At 35.9% G+C, this 26765-nt stretch overlaps 2 protein-coding genes across 3 annotated transcripts in view; one reads left to right on the top strand and one right to left on the bottom strand.

Annotated features, from left to right (window-relative positions):
• Positions 1–980: 980 nt before the first annotated feature.
• The window catches only part of LOC141362946 (uncharacterized), a 34208-nt gene continuing 8423 nt past the window's right edge, over positions 981–26765 (top strand). Inside the window, exons 1-4 of one of the 2 annotated variants that reach the window (XM_073865249.1) lie at positions 981–1145; positions 20641–20955; positions 21360–21698; positions 21784–21915. In XM_073865249.1, the coding sequence (XP_073721350.1) occupies positions 1103–1145; positions 20641–20955; positions 21360–21698; positions 21784–21915 (829 nt within the window). In that variant the 5' untranslated portion in view covers positions 981–1102. Of the gene's footprint in view, positions 1146–18937; positions 20956–21359; positions 21699–21783; positions 21916–26765 lie in introns of those variants that run through there. The other variant, XM_073865248.1, reaches the window with a different exon arrangement.
• LOC129452869 (uncharacterized) lies at positions 4326–18847 on the bottom strand. Its single transcript, XM_073865264.1, has 4 exons — positions 18501–18847; positions 13804–16246; positions 9598–9767; positions 4326–6431 (listed from the first exon to the last, which is right to left on the bottom strand). Exons 1-4 carry the CDS (start codon positions 18553–18555, stop codon positions 4513–4515), a joined length of 4587 nt encoding a protein of 1528 aa, XP_073721365.1. The 5' UTR covers positions 18556–18847; the 3' UTR covers positions 4326–4512.

The following is a 26765-nucleotide window of genomic DNA, read 5'->3' as shown; positions in this document are numbered from 1 at the left end:
GTCAAATAGGTCATGGGAAGGAGACAATGGTCTGGTTCTTTACATTACAAAGCCTGGACAGAAACATATTGTATGAAGCATGGAGGGTGCACCAAACCCTATATATTTACCAGCCACTGCTCAGAGAGTTACAATAAGTGCTTTATGTCCTAACGTTACTCTGTCATTTAAATTGACAACATGAAAATGTCAAACCTGATTTCTCTGCCTTGCTTTACTATTAATTAAAATCAATGCATGCAGCTGCCCGCTTATCTATTCTTTCTGCATCTCTTTTTAAAGGTTGTGGGTAGCTGTTTTCGTGCACTTTCTAGACTTTTGTATGTCTTACTGTACTTACGCTATCATCCAGCTGCATAGAATTTGATAATATTATCATTTCTTGGGATGATTTGGAAATGCACGTCTGCTTTTGCAGTGTAGTTGCAGCGATCCACAACATTCATCAAGATTTGTGTGAAAGTAAAATTAACCTTTCACTCATCAGAAGCTGCTCTGAATGGTTGCATGATGCCTGCTGGCACTGTGAATGATTGACAAGATTGGAGACTTGCATGAAACTGAATGTGCAAAAAGAAAAAAAATTAAAACATTAGATTTGTACCTTTAGCTTATTTGGTTGAGCATTAAGTTAGCTGCACAAAGGTCTTGGGTTTGATTCCCAGTGAACACACATCAAACTGATCTTGCAGGCTCTTTCCAGGACCATTTGGATCTTAGAGGACTCACCAGGATGGCCTCTGCTTTTATTTTTGTGGATAATAAAAGTCTATCTCTTGAAATCAAAACCTAAGTCTGAAGATTGTTTCAGTTGAGGAAAAGGGAAACCACAACAACACCAAAGTTTGAAATTCATTAAAATAAGTTTCATAAGCAAAATCATGCCAGCTGTAAATGTCTTGTCAAAACGGAAAAGTTACATGGCAGGAAAAGAACAAGTGCACAGTTTCCGCCTCTTGCAAACAAAAGCCACCAGCCTACTCATGACAAACATTATACTCTGTGTTGATGCGGCTCACAGACAACAAACTGATATGATTTGCATTTATATCTTTCACTGAATATCTTCATTAAATCATTTCTTACTGAAATCAACAGCATTATGAAGAACATCTTTAAAATCATTATTTTCTTACACGTGTGCGGTAAGTGTTTACAACCTGTTACAATGTGTCTCTCTGCATTGTCCCTGACAAATAAACAAATAAATTAAGCGTTACTGTTACATTGTTACCAGAAACAGTTTATGTATCTGTTATAAAGGTTGATTTAATGTTATTAACGTATATAAAGGACAATTTCTGTTACTGCATCAATTGTGATGTATGTGTTTTATTTTGTGAACTGTATGGTCAAGACATTTGGATAGGACTGTCGAAGTTCGGTATAAATATTAAATAAATCATTTTTACTTCGATAATAATCAATCGTTTTTAATGATTCACATGTTAATGATACAGCTAAACAAACAGTAATCATTTTAATTGGAACACACTGAAATACATCACTTCCGGTAACAGATCGAATGCAGTGTAGTAGATTTTTTATTACACAAATGCAATAGGCTAATTATATAAAGATTTATAAATAAATATACAACTCACAACAAGTGGAAAAAATAAACATACATACAGTAAATATGTAAAGTTTTGTCTAATGCAGTACCATATTGTTTAATTTCCTTTATAAAATGTAGTTTTAGTTTGTTGCAACACAATGTCACGGCAATAGTCACAAAATATTTGATTAATTTATTCTTGTTGATGGACACGATTTTCCGCTTTTTTTCGTGCCACTGAGCACGGATGTCCTTTTCATCTCAGTCAACACGAATTTCTACAAATAGTTTTCGTGTTCTTGGCACGACTTTCTTTTTCGTGTCATTGTATGGCTATCTGCAAACAGACCGGATTTGTTTGTAACTGCAGAGCTTATTTCCGCTTATAAATCCTGTTTGGACATAGTGTTAAGTGATTTAGCTATTGATGTAATACTTCTAAATCTATAAAGGAAGGGGTTCTGGTTAGGGTTAGCAATGTCACTGACTATTTCTGAAAAACATAATCAGGAAGGGCTAGCTACTATATTCGATAGGACAAATGCAGAAATCATCATAAGTTTTGATATCACAGTAGAAAATACAAAGATCTCAAAGGTTATGTTAGTTTATTCAAATTTAGGAGCTAACCTTTAACAAAGTCAGGCTGAAAACATTCATAATTGTTCATAAATGTTCTTGTTTAGATTGACACAGAACGATCCTCACTGTTTTTTATTATCAGCAGAACACTGTGCTTTACAGGACTAGGATTGTTTGGAGAAAAAAAATGTCAGATAAATACAAATTTTAAAATGTCGCTTAATGCACCACATGAAATGATGACATGCTACCAAAAATGAATATTTGTGCGACCATTTTAGGCGTAGTGCAATTCATTTTTCCTATTGACGGTTTCAGCAGTAACAACATAAACACACAGCTTTCGTGGTCATCACGTAACTTCCGGTAAACTCGGCAAAGAATAAGTAACAACAAAGTCCTTTAAAAGTAGTTTATTTATATAACAAGCAAAATAAACAACACATAGATTACCATGAAACCAAAACATTTATTTTCGACAAGGTATTTGTTTAAGAGGTTTCAGCAACTAGTCAAACCATTAAACAAACAGAAACCGGGTTTTTTTAAGGTAAATTTATCTGGGATGAAATTAGTCCATTATTTTGGCTTTGGACCAACCCCAATGTCCCTATATAAATTGTAATAACCAAATATTGTTATTGGTGTAGTAGACAGTGCTGCCCTACAAAGCCAAAGCGCAGTAACTACCAAAATTGCAGTAACATGTTTCACTGGCTGATGTAAAAAAACTTTAAGGGCATTTTTCCCCATTTCAGTGTTTGCGTAGTTACTGCACTTAGCCTTTGTAGGGCAGAATGGGTCTCAACATCAAACATTTTAAAAGTTTTAAATTGACAGACCCTGGCGTGTGCACTGTTGTGTTTAGCACAAAAAATTGAAAAAGTTACTAGATTCAAATACTCAAACTTGTAAAATATTTTGGTAATTCTTTTATTTTGTCTAGATTTGCTTCACTTCTTATTTGATGGAAAGAATTTCGTTACATTTATGCTATTGGGTTGATTATAAGTTACAAATAGAAAAAAATTTGCTATAATTTGACTTTAAAAAAAATTTACGTTAGTGTTTTCTGTTGACCTGAGGTAACAAACAGATTACAAGCATGCAAAAATAAATTGTGGTCAGAATAACCTTTATTACTGGGTTCATCACATGTGTAGCCAACAAGTTAAAAACAAAAATTCTCAATTTATCTTATGTTATTTAAAAAAGTCATGAAATATCAGAATAAAAAACTTGAACAGGGTCTAGGGGTCCCAAACTGAACATTGAGTTCCAGTAGTACCTTGTTCGCACAAATGACATCTCAAACCAACATGGTTTTTTTTTTTATTTCAATCAGACATAAAGACTTTAAAACAATCAGTACACAACTAAGATTTTACAATTGAAGGGTTTCGTTGCAAAACGATATAACTCCGTTTTTTTTATTTTTCAGAAATCTCGTTTTTTGTTTGTCCATTCCAATTAATATCAATTCAACTGCAGTTGGTTTGTTTTGATTTAAACCTTCATAACTTAAAAAATACAGCTAAGTAGCACCATAAAACAAAATAATAACATGATAACCAGTGTTGGGGGTAACGCATTACAAGTAACGCACATAACATAATAATATGACTTTTCTGAAGTAACGGGCAAAGTAACGCTTTACTTTGTAAACGTACACATTAATTTTGAGTTACTTTTTTTAAAAAGTAATGCGAGTTACTTTTCAGTTTATTTAATTCAATTTAAAAATAACAATGTTCTGAATTAAACTGAACATATTAACGTAGAATTACACACTCTGTGCGCCTTACCGCGAAACGTTTGAGTTAGAAACGGAGATGGCAGGCCAGAGCTTGATATTTTTGCAATCATAACAAAACACCTGTAAAGCCTGAAAGAGATCCTCAGCCAAGTAAGAAAAAGTAACACAAAAGTAACTTAAAAGTAACGTAAGCATTACTTTCCATGAAAAGTAACTAAGTAACGCAATGAGTTACTTTTTTGGGGAGTAACTTAATATTGTAATGCATTACTTTTGAAAGTAACTTTCCCCAACACTGATGATAACATAATAATAAACATGTTTTGACAAAAATGTTAAAAATGGATTTATCTCGTTTTGCAATGAAACTCTTCCACTGCATGAACACTCATTTGTATCATCAAATATGATAAGGATTTAAACATTTTACTGCACTCATCACATTTAAATGGCTTTTCTCCAGAGTAAGAGCGCTGATAAATTCTGAAACTACATATCCATGTGAAATTCTTCCCACACTGTTTACACGTAAATGGTTTCTCTCCAGTGTGAACCCTCATGTGGACTGTAAGATTCCGGTGTGAGTTCTCATGCGATTCTTCGAAGCGTCTCCACGCTAAGATTTCTCTCTGGTGTGAATTTTTTTGTGCGTCTTAAGTGTGTTTTTATCCCGGAAACTCTTTCCACACTGACTGCAAGTGTGAGTTATCATGTGTGTCTTAAGGTGACCAGCGGTCATAAAGCTCTTTCCACACAGATGACAAGTGAACGCTCTCTCTCCAGTGTGAATTCTCATGTGTACATAACGGCTACTATAACCGCTGAACGTTTTTCCACATTGATGACATTCGAAAGGTTTCTCTCCGGTGTGAACTCTCATGTGTTCCTTAAGGTTACCAGCGGTGGTAAAGCTCTTTCCACACTGCTGGCATGTGAACGGTTTCTCTCCAGTGTGAATTCTCATGTGTATATTACGGCTACTAGAGCATCTGAAAAACTTTCCACATTGATGACATTCAAAAGGTTTTTCTCCGGTGTGAATTTTCATGTGTTTATTAACACCACCTTGCTGGGCAAAACTTTTGTCACACTGACTGCATTTGAACGGTTTTTCTCCAGTGTGAACACTCATGTGTCTGTTAAGGGTACTACAGGAGTTGAAAAACTTTCCACATTGACGACATTCAAAAGTGTTCTCTCCAGTGTGAATTTTCATGTGTCTATCAAGACTTGATTTGTGGGTGAATCTTTTGTCACATTGACTGCATTTGATTGGTTTCTCTCCGGTGTGAATTCTCATGTGTGTATTAAGGTCACTTCCAGTGGTAAAACTCTTCGTACACTCACTGCATTTGTAAGGTTTATCTTCAGTGTGAATTCTCATGTGACTATCAACACCTGATTGTTGGGCGAAACTTTTGTCACACTGACTGCATTTGAACGGTTTCTCTCCGGTGTGAGTTCTCATATGTGTTGTTAAACCTGAATGTTGGGCAAAACTCTTACCACAATGATGACACGAGTAAGGTTTCTCTCCAGTGTGAATTCTCATGTGTTTAATAAGGGAACTGGAGCATCTGAAAAACTTTCCACATTGATGACATTCGAAAGGTTTCTCTCCGGTGTGAATTCTCTTGTGTTTAATGAGGGCACCAGAACATCCGAAGAACTTTCCACATTGTCGACATTCAAAAGGTTTCTCTCCAGTGTGAACCCTCATGTGTCTATCAACACCTGATTGTTGGGCGAAACGTTTGTCACACTGACTGCATTTGAATGGTTTCTCTTCTGTTTGAATTCTCATGTTTGTATTAAGGTTACTTCTAGTGGTAAAACTCTTCTCATTCTCACTGCATTTGAACAGTTTCTCTCCAGTGTGAATTCTCATGTGGTAGTCCATGGTTGACTTATGGGCAAAACTCTTCCCACACTGTTTACATGTGAATGGTTTCTCTCCAGTGTGAATTCTCATGTGCGTTTTAACACATGATTTTTGGGTGAAACGTTTGTCACACTGACTGCATTTGAATGGTTTCTCTCCAGTGTGGATTCTCATGTGTATCTTGAGGTTATTTTCAATGGCAAAACTCTTACCACACTGATGACATGTGTAAGGTTTCTCTCCAGTGTGAATTCTCATGTGTTTATTAAGGTTACTTCCATTGGCAAAACTCTTTCCACACTGCTGGCATTTGTACGGTTTTTCTCCAGTGTGAATTCTCATGTGTTTCTTAAGGGCACTATAAAATCTGAAAAACTTTCCACATTGATGACATTTAAATGGTTTCTTTCCAGTGTGAAGTCTCATATGTGCGTTAATGAGTGCTTTGATTCTGAAGCTCTTCCCACACAGACAACACGTGAATGGTTTCCTTCCATTTTGAGTCCTCATGTGATCCTCAGGGCCTCCAGGTTTTCTGAAACTCCTTTTACACTTTATGTCTTCTCTTCTCAGAGATCCTTTCTGTGAAACATTTACATTTTGATGTTTCCCATCCACTTCAGCTTGACCGTCCTTATTCCCTTCCATCGTATCTAAAATGAAAACAGAAAACTCAGATCAGGAGTGATAAAACATTATGTAAAGCAGTGCAGCAAGGTCACAGGTTAATTTCCACAAAGTCAAAGTCAAGTCCTTAATTTTGTTATATAGTCACATTTTTTAATCTTTTTTCGTGGTATTATAACGAATTTCCGCGTTTTTTCGTGATGGTATAACGAATTCCTGTTTTTGTGTGATTATCACTTGAAGAGTTTGGTTCCAAAACGCAATAAATGCCATTTTTGAAAAAAATTAGTTACTGTCAGAATCAGTATTATATCAGGTCAGTATTAAAAAGTAAAATCTTAATTTTACGCAAAATCCAATATCCGCTGTGTTATTCTGTTTTCCTAAAACGCGATAAATGCCACTCCTCCTTTTCCACAGAATGCAATAAATCCGCTCCACAAATTACAGCGCACCATTCCACGCAATGTAAACAAACAATGGTGGCGCGTTGAGTACACGGAATCTTAGTTTTCCTCATCTACTTTGTACTTCGTGATCAACAAACAAACAAAAACAAAATATTACTTTAATGGCAATGATAAACATTGAAAGAAACACAAGCCATCAACCTCTAATAATTAACGCGAGAGGCACTCGGGAGACGGGTGCTTGTTCTCCCGACAGCATCAAGCTTTTGTCATGCTAACACATTGACCCCAGGGGATCTTGTGAAAAACTTTACATAATTTTACTCAAAGTCAATGAAAATCGAGCAGGACCAAAACATTTTACAGCGAATCGCTTTGAAAAATGTTAAGCGACAACATCAAGTATACCGCAGCAATGACAATGTTCTTAATATGACAAAGTAAGTGTTTTGATTAATGCCATTAATGTTTATATTTTTTAATCAGTGTATACCACTAGTCAACTAAATGAATATAAAAATGGCAACGATGAATATATAGGCTATTGATTCAATGGATTTATAGCATTTTGATCAAAACTTATCATGGATTTATTGCATTTTGTGGAAAAAATAATTCGTTTTAATAATGAATCTTTGAAAATCAAGTTATGGATTTGAATTTTATGTTATTATAACCTAAAGATGCTATGTGAAAGTTTGTAACAGAAAATAGTGGTTTTTACCGAAATTTGTCAAAATGGATTTATTGCGTTTTGGAACCAAACTCTTCACTTACTGGTTACTCAACTGTTTTGTCCTATTTTCTTACCATTGTCGCTTCGGTTTAGGGTTAGATTTACATAAAATGACATCCCTACAAACCCAACTCTAACCCTAACGCCAGGTGACATATAAAAAAATAAATCAGAAAAAAATTGTATAAACCAATGTATTAAGTGACATTTTAATGCAAGCACCAAATCTAACCCTACACCGAAGCTACAATGGTTTAAAAATAGGAAAAAGCAGTTGAGTAACCAATCACACGAAAACTATAATTCATTATATGATCACGAAAAACCCGGGAAATTCGTAAAAATATCACGAAAAATAATAAAAAAATATGTGACTATATCACGAAACGAGACTGGGTAGCAGCCAGACATGATGACGCACTAAAAAAAAAAACAATCTATGAACCCTGCTCCTTGTGAGCTACAGTCCTACAGATTTTCGCTCCAAACACAGTTGAAGCAGCCAATCAAGGTGTTCATTGTTGCTTGATAATTACAGACCGGTGTGTTGGAGCTGTGTTGAAACTAAAGTCTGCAGGACTGTAGCTCGCCAGGGGCAGAGAGTTGGAGATGCCCGTTGTAAAATATATTTATTTATTTATATTCATCAGTACTAATTAGGTGCACTGATTTGGTAGATAAATCCCTTTAAAATGATATATTTCATGAAAATAATTATATGCAGGCAGCATTGTAGCTTTTAGCTCAAAATAAAGACATTTAACGTTAAACTAACCAAAAATTACGTTAAGGGAACGTTAAAATAACCTAAAAATATCATTCTATTTCTGTAAAGAAAACTTTCCTGGCTAACCAAAAACAAACCTTGGAAAATAACTATGTAAACCAAAAACTAACGTTAGGGGAACGTTTTGGGAACCAAAAATTGTTAGCTTTGCAGGACTTTGAGTTATAATAAAAAGTATATAAGTGTCTTAAAAGTCTCTTTTCCTTATTTTAGACCCCTTAAGGTAATTTAAAATTGGACATTAATGAATAAAATAAAATAAATAGCACATGCGCTTTTAGTACACTCAAACTGGCCAACCTTGAAACTTTAAAAACACGAAACCTTTAAAACACTAAACGATCAACATTTTGAGGCGTCAAGGAGAAACTCAGACATGTTTGTGAAACCCTTTCTAATGGTGAATTTAGGGCGTGATAAAGAGGCCGTTTCTCGATCTGAAGGCTGCAGCCTCCTGAGGTAGATGTATGTCTTATTTCAGAATATTAACAATGCACTTAAAGTTGATTATTATCCCTAGTTACTCGTAAAATGTTTTGTTATATGTTTATGACTTGCTAATGTAATGCTCAGTTAACTTAAATAAACCAAAACAACGTCTTGATGACGTATGCAGCCTGCATATTGCGACCTCCTGAGGCTGCAGCGTTCAGATTGAGAAACGGCAAGAAGTAACTTATTTCCTTGCCTTTTTCGGAAACCAGTATTGTTCACTCTCTCCGTCGCCACCAGGATTTTCTGAAATGGCGCTAATATTTTCCTCTCTTTTGTGTGGAAAATTGCCGCTTCAAATCCATCAAGTAAACTGACTGTGTTTAGGTTTGCCGCCTTGTTATACGTCACGTGAGTGACAGCGGAACGCACCAAATAAGAATGAGAGAAGAGAGAAACGATCGGGTCTGATTGGTGAATGAATAGGGTTTGGTTTTACACTGTGTGAGCAAGTTTGACTGATATTCTTGGATCGTAATGTAAATACATGAACACGGCATCTGAATACATGTATGTGCGAATCGCCGTCATTTAGAAAAGGTATTGAATTTATGTAGGAATCGAGATCGATTCTTTCCTCTCTCTTTATTTGATTAATTGTGCAGCCCTAGGTGGTATGATAATCTCGTTTTAATTTAATTTTTACCTCAGATTTCTCAAAGCAATTTTCAGTTTTTCCTGATTTAACTACAAACACTTAATCCACCGAATTAAAGCTTTATTATTCCTAAACCATTAAAAACGAGGATTGAAAAATATACACCAACCTTTTTGTTCCTCTGTATCTTCATTCTCCGTTCTGCATGGTTGTGGATCTCTCATCTTCTCAAACTTCTCTTTTACCAGAACCAAAAAGATTTCAGTTGTCTCACATGGAGTGATTGATTTCTCTGTGTGTTTGACTCCAGTATTTATTGGTGGAATTTTGTAGGAGGAGCTTAACTGAAGGTCTCAATCCCTTTTCTCTATGGGTGTGCTAGAGATGAAAAAGAGGCATTTAAACACTTAGGGGTGGTTTCCCAGGGATTATTTTAAAGGGATAGTTCGCCAAAAAATGAACATTTTGTCATAATTTACCCTCAAATTGTTATAGACATGTCTCAATTTTGTTGTTGTGATGAACACAAAGGAAGATATTTTGATATTTTTACTTCTGTAGAAGGAAAAATAATACTAAGGAAGTAAATGGGGTCCACGAACGATGTGGTTAAAACATTTCTTGAAACTGTCCCTTAATGTCAATAAATCATTCATACTAGAGGAATCTGTTTCAGGATTGAATCAGTCCAATTCCTTGGTTTATATTTATTTTAAAACTTGTATTTTTATGTCATTCAACCAGTGGCTGTAGTCCAAACCAGCCATTCTCTGTAGTTTTTGAAAAGCAAATTAAAAATATCACTTGGCATTGAACTTTAAGCTTTATAATTTTGCAGGTATTATTTATACTTTAACAGCAACATTACACACTAACTAAAGTTTGAAAAATGAGATCATGAAAAACTGGACCTTTAAAGAAATGTTGTTTCAAAACCACTGCAGAAAATCACAATTTTAGTGAATTAAAGCGAATCTTAACATGTGAAAATTATTAGAAATACACCAAAATAATGACAATGTTTTATCAAACAAATCTAAAGTGTGTAACCAAGTTGAAATGTTTTTCTAGTCAGTTTTTAGGTAATGTTCATATGGTAACACTTTACAATAAGGTTCCTTAGTAAACATTAGTTAGCTACATCAGTTAACATGAACTAATAATTAACTGCACTTATACAGCATTTATTAATCTTTGTTAATGTTAATTTCAACAATTACTAATACTTTATTAAAACATTGTTAACATTAGTTAATGGACTCTGAACTAACATGAACAAACAATTAAAGCTTACATTTTTACTAACATTAACAAAGATGAATAAATACTGTAACAAATGTATTGCTCATGGTTTGTTCAAGTTAGTTAATACATTAACTAATGTTAACTAATGAACCTTATTGTAAAGTGTTACCTTTCATATTTGAATTATATTTCTGAGCAATTCAACTACTTGGGGACTCTCTAACCTCTAAAAGTTAACTAACTTATCACAAAGATAAATTTTGTGTTTTAAAATGACATTTTCATGTCTCAGCCTCTTCGAAACACAAACATTTGTGAGTAAATTGACATGAGATCTTAAGAAATTAACGTAATGAATTAGGTGTAAATCATTCAACATACATTCTTGAATAATGAGGTTTATCAACAGCTCTATTAACACTGATGTGACTGAAACAAAAGCATTTCATGAAGACTGACATCTCTGTTAACAGCTCCATTAACACTATTGGAAGGTTTTTAAATCTTTTAAGAAAAGTACCAAAAAGCAGATTGCAATCTCGGCAAACATAAACTTTGTACATTTTTGGTCTCCACGCTCCTTAATACAGACATATTATCTGAAGATCAATGTGATGGAGAAAAACTTATATTTATATATAAAAAAAATCTTTAAGTCTGTATCAGGATCTGCAACATCTCAGCTCTCATTAATTTAGAGTAAATTCAGATCCTGCAGTAATGTAGCACATGACCTCCACCAAACACTGCACAACAATGTTGAGTAAATTGTTTTTGTTTTATAGCACATGTGGTCATGTACAGTACGCCCATTAGTGTATAATGCATTGAGTTTAGCTTTTAGAAGATTTGTGTTAGCAGTCGATGTAAGTCAGTGGTTTTTGTTTTATTAATATAACAACAATATACAAAATCAAATAGGGAATAACAATAAGCATTTTTCAAAATACAAAAAAGTTATAGGTACCACTCCAGAAGGCTATGTAGCATATGTAGCGGGTTAAACATTATACTCTGGGTTGATGCGGCTCAAAGACAACAAACTGATATTATTTGCATTTATATCTTTCACTGAATATCTTCATTAAATCATTTCTTACTGGAATCAACAGCATTATGAAAAACATCTTTAAAATCATTATTTTCTTACACGTTTGCGGTAAGTATTTAAAATACATTAAGCATTACTTTTACATTGTTACCAGAAACAGTTTATGTATCTGTTATTAAGGTTGATTTAATGTTATACCACGTATATAAAGGACAGTTTCTGTTACTGCATCAATTATGTGATGTATGTGTTTTATTTTGTGGACTATATGGTCAAGACATTTGGATAGGACTGTCGAAGTTCGGTATAAATATTAAATAAATCATTTTTAATTTGATAATAATCACATCGTTTTTAATTATTTAAATGTTAATGATAAAGTTAAACAAAAAGTAATCATTTTTTTCACTTCGCACTTTTAAAGGGGACAGAGAATGAAAAAACATTTTTACCTTGTCTTTGTTGAATAATGGTAGTCTACCCACATTCACAAACATACAAAAAGTGCTAAACATGCTAAACATCTCAGTCTCATAGAAATTCCTCTTCTAGAAATGTCAGCCAGAAAACAGCCCAATCTGAAAAACTGATGCTTATAACATCACAGGCATCTAACTGCCCCTCCACTTTAAAACAATTGGCTACATTTTTTGAGTGGCAGCAAAGTCAGCCAATCAGTAATGAGATTGCAAGTTAAGCCAGTAGGGGGAGCCAAATAGGGCAAAACCACTTGTTTAAAATCCCCCACCCTAATAGAGCTATCTGAGAGAGGTTTTTAGGAAGCTTCTAAGGCATTACAGACCCAAACAAAACATTTTTTGTCTACATGTCACATCAAAGAACAAGGATAAATACTCCGTTCAATCATTCTATGTCACCTTTAATTGGAACACAAATACATCACTTCCGGTAACAGGTCACATGCGGTGTAGTCCATAGATTTTTTTTTATGACACAAATGCAATAATTATACAAAGATTTATAAATAAATATATGGGAATGGGTCTTAACATCAAAAATGTTAAAAGTTTTAAATTGACAGACCCTGGCGTGTGCACTGTTGTGTTTAGCACAAAAAATTGAAAAAGTTATACTAGATTCAAATACTCAAACTTGTAAAATATTTTGGTAATCCTTTTATTCTCTCTAGATTTGCTTCACTTCTTATTTGATGGAAAGAATGATAAAGTTTAATTGTATTTATATAAAAAAACTTGTTTCGTTCCATTTATACTATGAGGTTGATTATAAGTTACAAATAGAAAAAAAATGTGCTATAATTTGACTTAAAAATTTGTTTTACGTTAGTGTTTTCTGTTGACCTGAGGTACCAAACAGATTACAAGCATGCAAAAAATTAATTGTGGTCAAAATAAGCTTTATTACTGGGTTCATCACATGTGCAGTCAATAAGTAAAAAAACTTTCAAAATTCTCAATTTATCTTATGTTAATTAAAAAAGTCATGAAATATCAGAATAAAAAACTTGAACAGGGTCTGGGGGTCCCAAACTAAACATTGAGTTCCAGTAGTACATTGTTCACACTCAAAGCACATATGACATCTCGAACCAACATGTTTTTTTAAATTTCAAACAGACAAACACTCTGTGTATCATCAGATATGATGAGGATTTAAACATTTTACCGCACTCATCACATTTTAATGGCTTTTTTCCCAGAGTGAGAGTTCTGAAACTACATTTCCATGCGAAACTCTTCCCACACTGTTTACACGTAAATGGTTTCTCTCCAGTGTGAACCCTCATGTGGACTGTAAGACTCCAGTGTGAGTTCCCATGTGATTCTTCAAAGCGTCTTCACGCTAAGGTTTCTCTGTGGTGTGAATACTCATGTGTGCATAACGGCTACTATAACTGCTGAACGTTTTTCCACACTGATGACATTCGAAAGGTTTCTCTCCGGTGTGAACTCTCATGTGTTCCTTAAGGTTACCAGCGGTGGTAAAACTCTTTCCACACTGCTGGCATGTGAACGGTTTCTCTCCAGTGTGAATTCTCATGTGGACTGTAAGATTCCGGTGTGAGTTCTCATGTGATTCTTCGAAGCGTCTCCACGCTAAGATTTCTCTCTGGTGTGAATTTTTTTGTGCGTCTTAAGTGTGTTTTTATCCCGGAAACTCTTTCCACACTGACTGCAAGTGTGAGTTATCATGTGTGTCTTAAGGTTACCAGCGGTGATAAAGCTCTTTCCACACAGATGACAAGTGAACGCTCTCTCTCCAGTGTGAATTCTCATGTGTACATAAAGGCTACTATAACCGCTGAACGTTTTTCCACATTGATGACATTCGAAAGGTTTCTCTCCGGTGTGAACTCTCATGTGTTCCTTAAGGTTACCAGCGGTGGTAAAGCTCTTTCCACACTGCTGGCATGTGAACGGTTTCTCTCCAGTGTGAATTCTCATGTGTGTATTACGGATATTAGAGCATCTGAAAAACTTTCCACATTGATGACACTCAAAAGGTTTTTCTCCGGTGTGAATTTTCATGTGTCTATCAACAGCTGATTGTTGGGTGAAACTTTTGTCACACTGACTGCATTTGAACGGTTTTTGTCCAGTGTGAACACTCATGTGTGCATTAAGGGTACTACAGGAGTTTAAAAACTTTCCACATTGATGACATTCAAAAGTGTTCTCTCCAGTGTGAATTTTCATGTGTCTATCAAGACTTGATTTGTGGATGAATCTTTTGTCACATTGACTGCATTTGATTGGTTTCTCTCCGGTGTGAATTGTCATGTGTGTATTAAGGTCACTTCCAGTGGTAAAACTCTTCGTACACTCACTGCATTTGTAAGGTTTATCTTCAGTGTGAATTCTCATGTGTTTATCAACAGCTAATTGTTGGGTGAAACTTTTGTCACACCAAGTGCATTTGAACGGTTTCTCTCCGGTGTGAATTCTCATATGTATTCTAAGGTTACTACTAAAGGTAAAACTCTTTCCACACTGCTGGCATGTGAACGGTTTCTCTCCAGTGTGAATTCTCATGTGTGTCTTAAGGCTACTAGACCATCTGAAAAACTTTCCACATTGATGACATTCAAAAGATTTTTCTCCGGTGTGAATACTCATGTGACTATCAACACCTGATTGTTGGGTGAAACTTTTGTCACACTGACTGCATTTGAAAGGTTTCTCTCCGGTGTGAATTCTCATGTGTTTATCAACACTTGATTGTTGGGCGAAACTTTTGTCACACTGACTGCATTTGAACGGTTTCTCTCCAGTGTGAGTTCTCATGTGCGTTGTTAAACCTGAATGTTGGGCAAAACTCTTACCACAATGATGACACGAGTAAGGTTTCTCTCCAGTGTGAATTCTCATGTGTTTAATAAGGGAACTGGAGCATCTGAAAAACTTTCCACATTGATGACATTCGAAAGGTTTCTCTCCGGTGTGAATTCTCTTGTGTTTAATGAGGGCACCGGAACATCCGAAGAACTTTCCACATTGTCGACATTCAAAAGGTTTCTCTCCGGTGTGAACCCTCATGTGTCTATCAACACCTGATTGTTGGGCGAAACGTTTGTCACACTGACTGCATTTGAATGGTTTCTCTTCTGTTTGAATTCTCATGTTTGTATTAAGGTTACTTCTAGTGGTAAAACTCTTCTCATTCTCACTGCATTTGAACGGTTTCTCTCCAGTGTGAATTCTCATGTGGTAGTCCATGGTTGATTTATGGGCAAAACTCTTCCCACACTGTTTACATGTGAATGGTTTCTCTCCAGTGTGAATTCTCATGTGCGTTTTAACACATGCTTTTTGGGTGAAACGTTTGTCACACTGACTGCACTTGAATGGTTTCTCTCCAGTGTGAATTCTCATGTGTATCTTGAGGTTATTTTCAATGGCAAAACTCTTACCACACTGATGACATGTGTACGGTTTCTCTCCAGTGTGAATTCTCATGTGTTTATTAAGGTAACTTCCAACGGCAAAACTCTTTCCACACTGCTGGCATTTGTACGTTTTTTCTCCAGTGTGAATTCTCATGTGTTCCTTAAGGGCACTATAACATGTGAAAAACTTTCCACATTGATGACATTCAAAAGGTTTTTCTCCGGTGTGAACTCTCATGTGTCTTTTAAGGTTACTTTCAATGGCAAAACTCTTTCCACACTGCTGGCATTTGTGCGGCTTTTCTCCAGTGTGAGTTCTTGTGTGTATGTCGAGGGCACTATAACATGTGAAAAACTTTTCACATGTATGACATTTAAATGGTTTCTTTCCAGTGTGAATTCTCATATGTGCGTTAAAGAGTGCTTTGATTCTGAAGCTCTTTCCACACAGATGACATGTAAATGGTTTCTTTCCATTTTGAGTCCTCATGTGATCTGCAGGGCCTCCAACTTTTCTGAAACTCTTTTTACACATTTTGTCTCTCCTTCTCAGAGATCCTTTCTGTGAAACATGACATTTTGTTTTTACATTCTGATGTTTCCCATCCGCTTCATTCACTTCAGCTTGACTGTCCTTATTCACTTCCATCATATCTAAAATGAAAACAGAAAACTATCAGGTCAGGAGTGATAAAACATTATGTAGTAAAGCAGTGCAGCAAGGTCACAAGTTAATTTCCAGGTAACACAGTCAAGTCCTTAATTTCATTATATAGTCACATTTTTTTAAATTCTTTTTTTGTGATATTATCATGAATTTCCGTGTTTTTTCGTGATCGTATAACAAATTCCGTTTTTTGTGTGATTATCACTTATTGGTTACTCAACTGTTTTGTCCTATTTTCTTACCATTGTCGCTTCGGTTTATGGTTAGATTTACATAAAATGACATCCCTACCCAAACCCAACCCTAACACCAGGCGACATATAAAAAAATAAATCAGAAAAAAAATAGTATAAACCAATGTATAAAGTGACATTTTAATGCAAGCACCAAATCTAACCCTAAACCGAAGCGACAATGGTTTAAAAATAGGAAAAAGCAGTTGAGTAACCAATACGTGATAATCACACAAAAACTAAAATTCATTATACGATCACGAAAAACCGCGGAAATTCATGATAATATCACGAAAAAAGAATAAAAAAAATCTGTGACTATATCACGAAACCTTGTGAGACTGGGTAGCAGCCAGACATAATGACGCACTTAAAAAAAACAACATATCCTTATGAACCCTGCTCATTGTGAGCTATAGTCCTGCAGATTTTCGCTCCAAACACAGTTGAAGCAGCCAATCAAGGTGTTCATTGTTGCTTGATAATTACAGACCGGTGTGTTGGAGCTGTGTTGAAACTAAAGTCTGCAGGACTGTAGCTCGCCAGGTGCAGAGTTGGAGATGCCCGCTGTAACATTTATTTATTTATTTATATTCATCAGTACTAATTCTTATGTGCACTGATTTGGTAGATAAATCCCTTTAAAATTATATATTTCATGAAAATAATTATATGCAGCATTGTAGCTTTTAGCTCAAATAAAGACATTTAACGTTAAACTAACCTAAAAATAACGTTAGGGGAACGTTAAACTAACCTTAAAATAAAGTTCTATTTCTGTAAAGAAAACTTTCCTGGCTAACCAAAAACAAACCTTGGAAAACAACGTTATAGGAACGTTTTTAGAACCAAAAATTGTTGCCTGGCAGGACTTTTAGTTATAATAACGTGTCTTAAAAGTCTCTTTTCCTTATTTTAGACCCCTTAAGGGAAGTAATTTAAAATTTGTTAGCTGTTAAGCATAAACAATAAAATTGACATTAATGAATAAAAAGAATTAGAATAAACAGCACATGCACTCTTTGTACACTCAAACTGGCCAACCTTAAAACTTGAAAAACACTAAACGATCAACATTTTGAGGCATCATGGAGAAACAAACTCAAACATGTTTGTGCTAAAAACCCTTTCTAATGGTGAATTTAGGGCGTGATAAAGAGGCCGTTTCTCGATCTGAAGGCTGCAGCCTCCTGAGGTAGATGTATGTCTTATTTCAGAATATTAACAATGCATTTAAAGTTGATTATTATCCCTGGTTACTCGTAAAATGTTTTGTTATATGTTTATGACTTGCTAATGTAATGCTCAGTTAACTTAAATAAACCAAAACAACGTCTTGATGGCGTATGCAGCCTGCATATTGCGACCTCCTGAGGCTGCAGCCTTCCGATTAAGAAACGGCCAAAAGTAACTTATTTCCTTGCCTTTTTTCGGAACCAGTATTGTTGCACCGTCACTCTCTCCGTTGCCACCACGATTTTCCGCAATGGCTAATATTTTCCTCTCTTTTGTGTGAAAATTTCCGCTCCAAATCCACCAAGTAAACAGACTGTGTTTAGGTTTACCGCCTTGTTGTTATACGTCACGTGAGTGACAGCGGAACGCAGCAAATAAGAAGGAGAGAAGAGAGAAACGATCGGGTCTGATTGGTGAATGAATAGGGTTTGGTTTTACACTGTGTGAGCAAGTTTGACTGATATAGCGTCTTGGATTGTAATGTAAATGAACACGGCATCTTAATACAGAGAAATACTGTATATGAGAATCGCTGTCATTTAGAAGAAGTATTGATTTTATGTATGAATCGAGGTCGTGATTCTTTCCTCTCTCTTTTTTCGATTAATTGTGCAGCCCTAGGTAGTATAATAATCTCGTTTTAATTTAATTTTACCTCAAAGCAATTTTCTGTTTTTATGATTTAACTACAGACACTTAATCCACCGAATTAAAGCTTTATTAACGTTATTCCTCAACCATTAAAAATAAGGATTGAAAAATATACACCAACCTTTTTGTTCCTCTGTATCTTCATTCTCCGTTCTGCATGGTTGTGGATCTCTCATCTTCTCAAACTTCTCTTTTACCAGAACCAACAAGATTTCAGTCGTCTCACATGGAGTGATTGATTTCTCTGTGTGTTTGACTCCAGTATTTATTGGTGGAATGTTGTAGGAGGAGCTTATGGTCTCAATCCCTTTTCTCTATGGGTGTGCTAGAGATGAAAAAGAGGCATTTACACTTAGGGGTGGTTTCCCACGGATTAGCTTAAAGGGATAGTTCACCCAAAAATGAAAATTCTGTCATAATTTACCCTCATATTGTTATAGACATGTATCAATTTTGTTGTTCTGATGAACACAAAGGAAGATATTTTGAGACATGTTTGTAGCCAAACCATTCATGGACCCCATTGACTTCTGTAGTAGGAAAAAATAATACTATGGAAGTAAATGGGGTCCACGAACGATTTGGTTAAAACATTTCTTGAAACTGTCCCTTAATGTCCGTAAAACATTCCTACTAGAGGAATCTGTTTCAGGATTGAATTAGTCCAATTCTTTGGTTTATATTTATTTTAAAACTCGTGTTTTTATGTCATTCAACCTGTGGCTGTAGTCCAAACCAGCCGTTCTCTGTAGTTCTTGAAAAGCAATTTCTCTTAAAGATAATATATCAATTGGCATTGAACTTTAAGCTTTATAATGTTGCAGGTATTATTTATACTTTAACAGCAATATTACACTCTAACTAAAGTTTGAAAAATGGGATCACAAATGTTTCAAAACCACTGCAGAAAATCACAATTTTAGTGAATTAAAGTTGTTAAGAGAATCTTAACATGTGAAAATTATTAGAAATACACCAAAAAATAATGACAATGTTTTATCAAACAAATCTAAAGTGTGTAACCAAGTTGAAATGTTTTTCTAGTCAGTTTTTAGGTGATATTCATATTTAAATTATATTTCCGAGCAAATAAACTACTTGGGGACTGTCTAATTTCTAAAACTTAAGAGTTAACTAACTAATCACACAGCTAAATTTTGTGTTTTAAAATGACATTTTCGTGTCTCAGCCTCTTCGAAACACAAACATTTGTGAGTAAATTGACATGAGATCTTAAGAAATCACCGTAATGAATTGGGTGTAAATGGGAACAATCATTCTTGAATAATTTTCAACAGCTCTATTAACACTGATGTGACTGAAACAAAAACATTTCATGAAGACTGACAGCTCTGTTAACAGCTCCATTAACACTATTGGAAGATTTTTAAATCTTTTAAGAAAAGTATCAAAAAGCAGATTGCAATCTCGGCAAACATAAACTTAGTAAATTTTTGGTCTCCACTCTCTCTTTGATACAGACCTATCATCTGAAGATCAATTTGATGGAGAAAAACCTACAAAATGTGTATTTATATTAAAAAAACTATCTTTAGGTCTGTATCAGGATCTGCAACATCTCAGCTCTCATTAGTTTAGAGTAAATTCAGATCCTGCAGTAATGTAGCACATGACCTGCACCCAACACTGCACAACAACACCTAACGCAGGGATCTAACCTGGGCCGGATTTGGCAGACCGGGCAATTTCTCCATAGGCCAAGGTACTTTTTGGGCTGATACATCTTATAGTATTTGTCTGACCAGCCCATAACTGCCCATTTCTTTCTTTGCTTAATTCATTGAGGCGCTGCAAGGCCCGGTGGCATTTTTCAAAAAAGTTAGGGTAAGTTGTTTTTTTCCGGTCCGACCGGCAGAGACACCTAATCAGAAGCCAATTGGTTCTTTTTTATTTAACATTTGGCTAGCCCAATCACATCTTTCACATAAATACAAGCTGATGAGTGTGTAATATAATGACAAGGTTACCACTGAAGTGCACTTAGTCAGTTTTATATAAACTAAAATAAATACCATTAATGTAAGGCATTTGCTCATTTTGTTATTCCTGGACTTTACTGATATATTTAACTGCTAACTGTATAAAAGTAACAAATCTGTCAGACAAATGGTCAGGTGTTCTCATCAGAATGGTCAAATTGGGTTTATAAAAGAGCATGCAGATCTCAGATCAGTTTACCAACAGTACCAGCAGTTTGATTGATTTAATCTCTGAATTATTGTCTCTGTTTGTGTCTGCAGGTGTGTTTGGTTATATAGATGAGGTACCCGAAGAGTCAGTGACAGTGTATGAGGGTGAATCTGTCACTCTACACACTTATACTGTAATAAGTGACAGGGAAAGAAGAGAGATATGGTGGACTTTTAAAACAAATGACTATATTATTCCTACAACATTAAAAATGTTTTCAAAATATAGTAGTTTTGAAGAAAGAATGCAGATATCAGAAAGGACTGGAGATCTCACCATCAAGAACACGAGGGTCAAACACACTGGACTCTATGAAGCAAATATATTTGGAATGTATAAGAAGAGATTCAGTGTTTTTGTCAAAGGTGAGCATTTTTTAAACAATTAAAGGTTTTGAAGTTTGAAGTTTTTGAGTTTAACCTGAATTGAAAAATTTAAGTGCAAACATAGTTATGTGTGTGACGTAACAATCTCCTCACCATGCATCACTGTCCTCAAAGATCGCTCCTTCGGCAGGATGGAGCTGGTCATGAGACAAATGAGGGATGCTCAGTGACACATTTGTAACATGATGTTTAACCTAAACTAACCTGAGAACGGAGAAAGTTCAGTTGTGTCAGAGATATTAGCTATTACCTAACACTACCAAAGGCCAGGGCACAATATTGGGGGGAAACTGCCATTGTAATATACATTTTTCTGCAATATGGAAAATACTGGATGACTTCACCAGTCTTTGTTTTATAAATGAAATCTCTATTTCTTGTAGAGTCTCCTCGTGTCATTAAATCTGCAAGTGATGTGACAGTATCGGTTACTGAGGGTGAATCTGTTACTCTACAAACTGATGTACAAATACAGAAAGATGATCTGATACTATGGAGGTTTGGACCTGATGGTGTTCTCATAGCTAAAGGTGATATGGTGGACAATAAGATCTCATATATAAATGCTGATGGGAGATTCAGAGACAGACTGATGCTGGACGATCAGACTGGAAATCTCACCATCACAAACATCACAAACAAAGACATTGGAGAATATCAGCTAAAGATCAGCAGCAACGGCAGGGAGATCTTTTACAAGACATACAGTGTTTCTTTCAGGAGTGAGTATCTCAAATCTCTAATAGTAAAAATGACAAGTGCACTTTAATACTTATGTCTCTCTCTGTCATAACGTTATCATTTTAGGTCAGTGGGTTTTAAGTCCGTTATTAGGTGTTGTAGGTGTTGGTGTTTCTCTTTTCCTGTTAATTCTTGCTGCTGGTGTTGCTTTGATGGTCCACTATTGCTGCAAGATCTCTAAAGTAAAGAGAAAAGCGGGTAAGTTTTAATACAACTAATATAGTAACTGGAAAAACAACATCTGTGTTATTACTGTATATTGTTTAAAGGTTTAAGATGTTTAGTTTTCAGTTTTTAGTTCATATTGTTTGGGGTTTCGATGTATTTGCTACAGTTCACTGTTTAGCTGTTATTGAACATTTATTTCTTTTTTTGTTTAATTTTAGTAACAACAGAACATTGAGATGTAATATTTTATTTTTTATTATTTAATTACTTTTATGAAGGTCATATTATCATGCATTAGAGAGAGCCAGGATGCGATTTGTTGGGGTATAGGGGGATTATCCCCCCTTTGGTCTTTATAGACCATTTTGCAAGATCTAAACAACACTGGTCCAAAAACCCTAGTGAAAAATCCAGCTAAGACCAGCATAAGCTGGTGAGCTGGTTTCAGCTGGTCTCCCAGCTGGTCTAGCTGTGTTTTTGTCACTTTTAAGCTTGTCTAGCTGTGTTTCGGTCACTTTTTAAGCTGGTCTAGCTGTGTTTCGGTCACTTTTTAAGCTGGTCTGGCTGTGTTTTGGTCACTTTTTAAGCTGGTCTAGCTATGTTTCGGTCTCTTTTTAAGCTAGTCTAGCTGTGTTGTGGTTTCTTTTTAAGCTGGTCTAGCTGTGTTTTGGTCACTTTTTAAGCTGCTCTAGCTGTGTTGTGGTCTCTTTCTAAGCTGGTCTAGCTGTGTTTTGGTCACTTTTTAAGCTGGTCTAGCTGTGTTTTGGTCACTTTTTAAGCTGGTCTGGCTGTGTTTCGGTCACTTTTTAAGCTGGTCTGGCTGTGTTTTGGTCACTTTTTAAGCTGGTCTAGCTGTGTTGTGGTCTCTTTCTAAGCTGGTCTAGCTGTGTTTTGGTCACTTTTTAAGCTGGTCTAGCTGTGTTTTGGTCACTTTTTAAGCTGGTCTGGCTGTGTTTCGGTCACTTTTTAAGCTGGTCTGGCTGTGTTTTGGTCACTTTTTAAGCTGGTCTAGCTGTGTTGTGGTCTCTTTCTAAGCTGGTCTAGCTGTGTTTTGGTCACTTTTTAAGCTGGTCTAGCTGTGTTTTGGTCACTTTTTAAGCTGGTCTGGCTGTGTTTCTGTCACTTTTTAAGCTGGTCTGGCTGTGTTTTGGTCACTTTTTAAGCTGGTCTAGCTGTGTTGTGGTCTCTTTCTAAGCTGGTCTGGCTGTGTTTTGGTCACTTTTTAAGCTGCTCTAGCTGTGTTGTGGTCTCTTTCTAAGCTGGTCTAGCTGTGTTTTGGTCACTTTTTAAGCTGGTCTAGCTGTGTTTTGGTCACTTTTTAAGCTGGTCTGGCTGTGTTTCGGTCACTTTTTAAGCTGGTCTGGCTGTGTTTTGGTCACTTTTTAAGCTGGTCTAGCTATGTTTCGGTCTCTTTTTAAGCTAGTCTAGCTGTGTTGTGGTTTCTTTTTAAGCTGGTCTAGCTGTGTTTTGGTCACTTTTTAAGCTGGTCTAGCTGTGTTGTGGTCTCTTTCTAAGCTGGTCTAGCTGTGTTTTGGTCATTTTTTAAGCTGGTCTAGCTGTGTTTTGGTCACTTATTAGGCTGGTCTAGCTGTGTTGTGGTCTCTTTTTAAGCTGGTCTAGCTGTGTTTTGGTAACTTTTTAAGCTGGTCTAGCTGTGTTTTGGTCACCTTTTAAGCTGGTCTAGCTGTGTTTTGGTCACCTTTTAAGCTGGTCTAGCTGTGTTTTCGGTCACTTTTTAAGCTGGTCTAGCTGTGTTTCGGTCACTTTTAAGCTGGTCTAGCTGTGTTTTGGTCACTTTTTAAGCTGGTCTAGCTGGACTGGAAGACCAGCTGACAAACCAGCTTGACCAGCTTTGCTATGCTGGGATAACCAGCTTAAACAGGCTACTGCTACCTTAAAGCAGCTAAAACCAGCTACCAGCTTATGCTGGTCTTTGCTGGATTTTCAGTAGGGAACACTTCCTGTTTCAATTATTTCACATATAAAGAAAACATCTGACCAGGCCAGCTGACAGTCTTGCCTGGGCCCGGGACAAGATAATCTTGGAGGGCCCCTCGGCCCCCCTACTTTTTACTGGTAACAAGACATTTGGCATTATCAGATTCATGACCCACGAATATTGCATTATTATACATTGTATTCAACATTTATATAGTAAATAAATGTAGTACTGACACTATATACTGACACAAAATAACTTTTATTTATATAACGTCAACCCCCTCTTTTAAAAACCTCTATTTTCTGCTCTTTTCTTTTCTTCTCTTTTCTTTTCTTTTCTGAGCACCGGACTTGTGCTGAGTCTGACCAGATATTTTGAGCGTTCTGAACTTCAAATCAAATGACATCATAAAATTTTGATCAGTGGCCAAACCATTTTTGTGTTGGGCGGGGGGTTTCTTGACCACTATTTCAAGTATACAACGTTTTTTTTATGTATCTCAAATACAGTCACCTCCATAAATATTGGAACAGAAGCACATTTTGTGTTATTTTAGCTGTTTACCAAAATGTATTCCAGTAACAGTCATATTATGAATATTGTCTTACAGTGCACACTCTCAGCTTTATTTTGAGGGTATTCACATCCATAATGGCTGAAGGATTTAGGAATTACAGCCATTTAACATGTAGCTCCCCCTTTTCAAAAGTAATGGGACAGTTGACGGGTATTGTCTATTTGTTAAATAATTTCCTCATGAATGACAGATGTTAAAGGTCTGGAGTTGATTTTAAGTGTGGTATTTGCATTTGGAAGCTGTGGCTGTGAACCCAAATCATTTGATTCAGGGACATCTCCATGCAAGTGATACAGACCATAATTAGGTTTCAAAAACACAACAAATCCATCAGAGAGATGGCAGGAACATTAAGAGTTGCCACATCAACAATTTGGCACATCCAGATAAAAAAACAACACAGTGGTGAGCTTAGCAACATTAAAATCCTGTATGTCTAAATGGGATAACAGTGGTGGATGATCGCATTATCCTCTCCATTATAAAGAAAAACCATCATAACTGTAACTGAAATACATTTTGGTAAACAGCTAAAATAACACAAAATGTGCTTCTGTTCCAATATTTATGGAGCTGACTGTATTAGATTTTTTTCCACAAATATGCCTATTTTCTTTATTTTTTAACAATTGCAGTGTTTCCGACAGGATTTTGAGAGACTGTGGCGGCGATGACGTCACACGCCGATTAGCATATATGTGGCGTCATTGCGTCGTGTTTTACTCTTTAATCTGTCACATTATATTGCATTTTAACACAACTGAATGCTATTTTTACATATTATTTGTTCTGTTGTCTATAAAATAGTGACTAAACAGGACCCAGTAACGACCCAGTGACTCATTGTTAATGTATGTTAATGTCAATGTAAATCCAATCAGCTCTTTCTTTAACTGCTGCTAAAAACGCGCCCTCATCTGACAAAATCATCATACATTTACATTGAGGCTGTACTGATGTTGCTCTTCTCCAGTGGCGGTTCTAGACAAATTTCACTAGGGGGGCCAAGGAGGGGCCAGTGTTTTACCAGAGGGGCACATAAAAAACGGCAAGAAATTATATTTAAAGATTATAGGGTCGGTTACAGGAATTAGTTTAAGACAGGACTAGGCTGGCCTTAGTTTAATTAGGAAATATAACTAGTTTTAACAAACATGCCTTACTAAATACATTACTTGTGTGCATTTTGAAGCAAAACAAAGGGCACTGGTGTATTTTAAAATATGGCATCGCAAGTTGTTTTCAATTTGGACAGCTCTTACATTTATTTTAGTCTAGGACTAGTCTAATCCCTTTCCGGGAAACTGTCCCATAAACTTTATCTTACTTTACAATCATATAAATCTTTATTTAATACAAGTGAGTGCAGGTGCAAAAGGGGAGCTTGGCTCTTTTCTAAAGCCCCCCAACAGAAAATCATGCGAGCCTACATAATAAACTTTATGAAATGCAAACTTTTATAAAGACAAACGTTTGTTTTAGTTTACATATAAACACACATTGCTAGACAGTTAGGGACCACAATCTACTCAGTATTTAAAATAATATTTATTTTAAATTGTAAACATTTTTATATGACACATTTAATTATATTCCTCCAATTTTATGCACGTATATGTAAGAGCATAATTACAGCGCTTTTTACAATGTGTAAACTTTAAAAAGTTAGCGAGATGTTGGTTTTGCCGGTTGTTGATTAGTAACAGCTGTGAATGATCACCGCGCTTAGCAGCCACGTCACAGGAGAAAAAGTGAACAGTGTCCCAATGTCAAGTGAGCTAGAGTCCTTACTAGTGCCCAAACCTGCATACACATTCTCAACATCGGAAAATTGGGAACGAATTGAGACACTCCCTGAGCAGCACCCGCAGCCAGCTACAGTGGTTGGGTGCGCCGCTCTAATTTGCCCGTTTAGAACGTTATGCGTCGGATTAGTTCCGCTTTTGGCGCTCGCGTGTAAAATCAAAATAAATGTATACTTTTTTATTTGGTCAGCACGGGGTGGCCACAGGGGTGGCCAGGGACTTGTCTACAGAGGCACGGGCCACCCTTGGCCTCCGTGTAGAACCGCCACTGCTCTTCTCATCAGTGTTGTTGCGTTATGAGCGCTTTTTTATTTTAAACACGAGTGGTAGTTTTATTGTATATCATCGCGTATAGCGCAAACAATTTGTTGCAAATTCAGAATATGAGAGAATACACGGTTAGTGTTTCTACAGAACACGTGCACGAGCATACCGCATCATATAGGTACCCAGCTAACAGAAAAAAGTTCTAAGAACGTTCCCTGAAAGTTCTTTACGTTCCCAAAAACGTTCTGCCAACGTTAAAAGTGTCCAGTTTTCTTGACGTTCTAAGAAC

The sequence above is a fragment of the Misgurnus anguillicaudatus genome, unplaced genomic scaffold (assembly GCF_027580225.2).
Source record: "Misgurnus anguillicaudatus unplaced genomic scaffold, ASM2758022v2 HiC_scaffold_31, whole genome shotgun sequence".
Lineage (NCBI taxonomy): Eukaryota > Metazoa > Chordata > Actinopteri > Cypriniformes > Cobitidae > Misgurnus > Misgurnus anguillicaudatus.
The sequence above is the reverse complement of the archived record's forward strand: the minus strand, read 5'-3'. Positions and strand labels throughout refer to the sequence as shown.